Raw genomic sequence first — 2202 nt, 5'->3', positions numbered from 1 at the left:
GTCGGCGGCACACGGGCGGCGGGTTCTAGGTTCAGTTTTGCGGGTTTTCACGGGGTGTGTAGGGGGTCTCCCAGCAGGTTCAGCAGGGGTGTGGATACGGGTCATAGTGATCACAGGCCCCCCGTGGAAACTCACTGTGCCTGCTTGAAGGTCCAGGTGGCAACCAGACGCCCTCAAAAAGTCCAAGCCCAGAATATACGGGTCCTGTACATCTGCTATCCACACCGGATGATGCACTTCAACTCCCCCCACCAACACAGTCAGCATGCCTTTTCCTCTCATAGGTACCAGCTCTCCTGTGACTGTGCGTAGACGCACCGCTGTCGGTTCTAAATGAGTCTCACTGGACAACACATCTGCTCTCACCAGGGTTACTGTCGAGCCTGTGTCCACCAGTGCAGTGCAGGGCACCCCTTCCACAGTGACAGGGGCATAACAGGAATCCCCACCACCAGCACGGCCCACCGCGACGACAGGCTCCAAGCATGTGCTGTCATATTCTTCAGGAAGGAGTAGAGCCCGGTTCCCCCGGCTGTGCTGTCGGGCTCCTTCCTCGGATGTCTGTGTTGGTGGCAATAAGGCTGTGGTTTGGTTGGGGGGGTTTTGGGCCTGGCTCCGCATCTTCCCCTTTCCCTGCCCCACGTCGTTTCCCTGGGCCTGGTGTGCCTTGGGGCAATCTCTGGCCAAATGTCCTGGCTGACCACACCCCCAGCACACCCTGTTACTTGGCCTGCGTGTTGGCTGCAGAGACACAGCCCTTATCAATTCAGTCATTTCAGCAACCCATGCAGGCTTATCCTCCTCTCTGCAGCTCCTCACAACTGGTGGTACCGAGCACCAGGATCTGACCCCGTTCCACTGAAAAGCAATGTCATTTATACAGATGAGACACAGGAAGGAAGACAATCCACATTACAGTCCCAAGAAGGGTGGGGGGCAGACAGAAGGGGAAGCACAGTGTGTTAATTACAACCCTAACATCCATATGATAATTGCCTGACAATGCTCAGAGCGACACCCGTCTGAGAACATTTTGTAGAAAACCTACATGCATAAATTCCCAGCACAATTCTCCCTTTGGCCGAAATAACGGCCACAATAAATATCAAACAATTTATCATGATATCAATGAAAACCTTTTTTTTAAGATTTAAAATAACATATATAAAAACTGATAATGAGGAACAGTGCTGTATTCTGTGTAAAAATAGACATTTAATGTATTAAAAGCTGGGCTGGAGTATAATAATCTAAAAGACTATGTCAGTTTACTGTTCAATGTCATATGGAAGCAACCAGACGTATGGGAAAAATGTGTATGTGTTATCAAAGTCTTTGTGCAGTTGTAACTGTTAAGTCATTTGTTGGTGGATGTGTCATTCAGGCTTCTGAGATGACAGCTATGGCTGCTGACATGACTGATTTCAATTTGCAACAATTTGTCCCACCAATCTTGCATAACCATATCAGAGAAGGAGATGCTCTGGTGAAGATCTGTGTTCCATCGTAGAGTCCTCGTTGGTGACACAAGCTGTCTGCTTGCATGTCACTTGGTGGAGCTGTGGAAAAGCCACTGGTGGAGAATCAATCTCATTCTGGCGTTGGTCACTTTAAAGCAGCGTTCGGCGTGCACTTAAAATGGGGTGACTTGCTGAGCTGTTTTGCGTGTCCCAGCTTTGAGGTATGCACACAGGTGACGTTGTCATATGGTTCGAGGATCAATGCAGTGGCCGGCATGAATCCAAGTTGCTCTCTCAGCGATTTTTACAGCAGTGAAGCGTCTCTCATTCCAGTGATGTGCTCACCAAGAGGTCTTGGCCTGGAGTTTTGCACTTTTTCCTCAGCAGGAGTTAACACCTCATGATTAGTTAGTTAGTAAGTAAGTAAGTTAGTTAGTTAGTTAGTTAGTTAGTTAGTTAGTTAGTTAGTTAGTTAGTTAGTTAGTTAGTTAGTTAGTTAGTTAGTTTAATGAATGTTTGCACACATTCCCCATTTGCTCGCATGGTCTCTAGTTTAGCATGACAATGGAAGAGCGCATGTGGCAAACTGTGAAGAGGCGAGAGTTTATCAGCAGAAATAAAAACAACAAGATTACTTTATACACTACAGAAGGAGGGAAGGGGGAGGTCTTCAGCAAGCAATTTACATTACAAGAAGTGTTGACCAGATGGCCGAAACTTTACATACATGTTAATTACAAAC

General features: G+C 47.3%; 1 protein-coding gene across 1 annotated transcript; it reads right to left on the bottom strand.

The window, feature by feature from the left end:
• Positions 1–13: 13 nt before the first annotated feature.
• Positions 14–1832, bottom strand: LOC104952828 (uncharacterized; the record flags this gene model as incomplete). The annotated part of the gene is made up of 2 exons (XM_010779742.1): positions 1449–1832; positions 14–858 (listed from the first exon to the last, which is right to left on the bottom strand). A coding segment is annotated over exon 2 (761 nt), but the record flags the coding sequence as incomplete, so codon positions are not given.
• Between the last annotated feature and the right edge of the window lie 370 nt (positions 1833–2202).

This window comes from Notothenia coriiceps, unplaced genomic scaffold, assembly GCF_000735185.1.
Source record: "Notothenia coriiceps isolate Sejong01 unplaced genomic scaffold, NC01 NC01_scaffold00020591, whole genome shotgun sequence".
Taxonomy (NCBI): Eukaryota; Metazoa; Chordata; class Actinopteri; order Perciformes; family Nototheniidae; genus Notothenia; species Notothenia coriiceps.
Note: the sequence above shows the minus strand (reverse complement) of the source record. Positions and strands in the feature narration are given on the sequence as shown.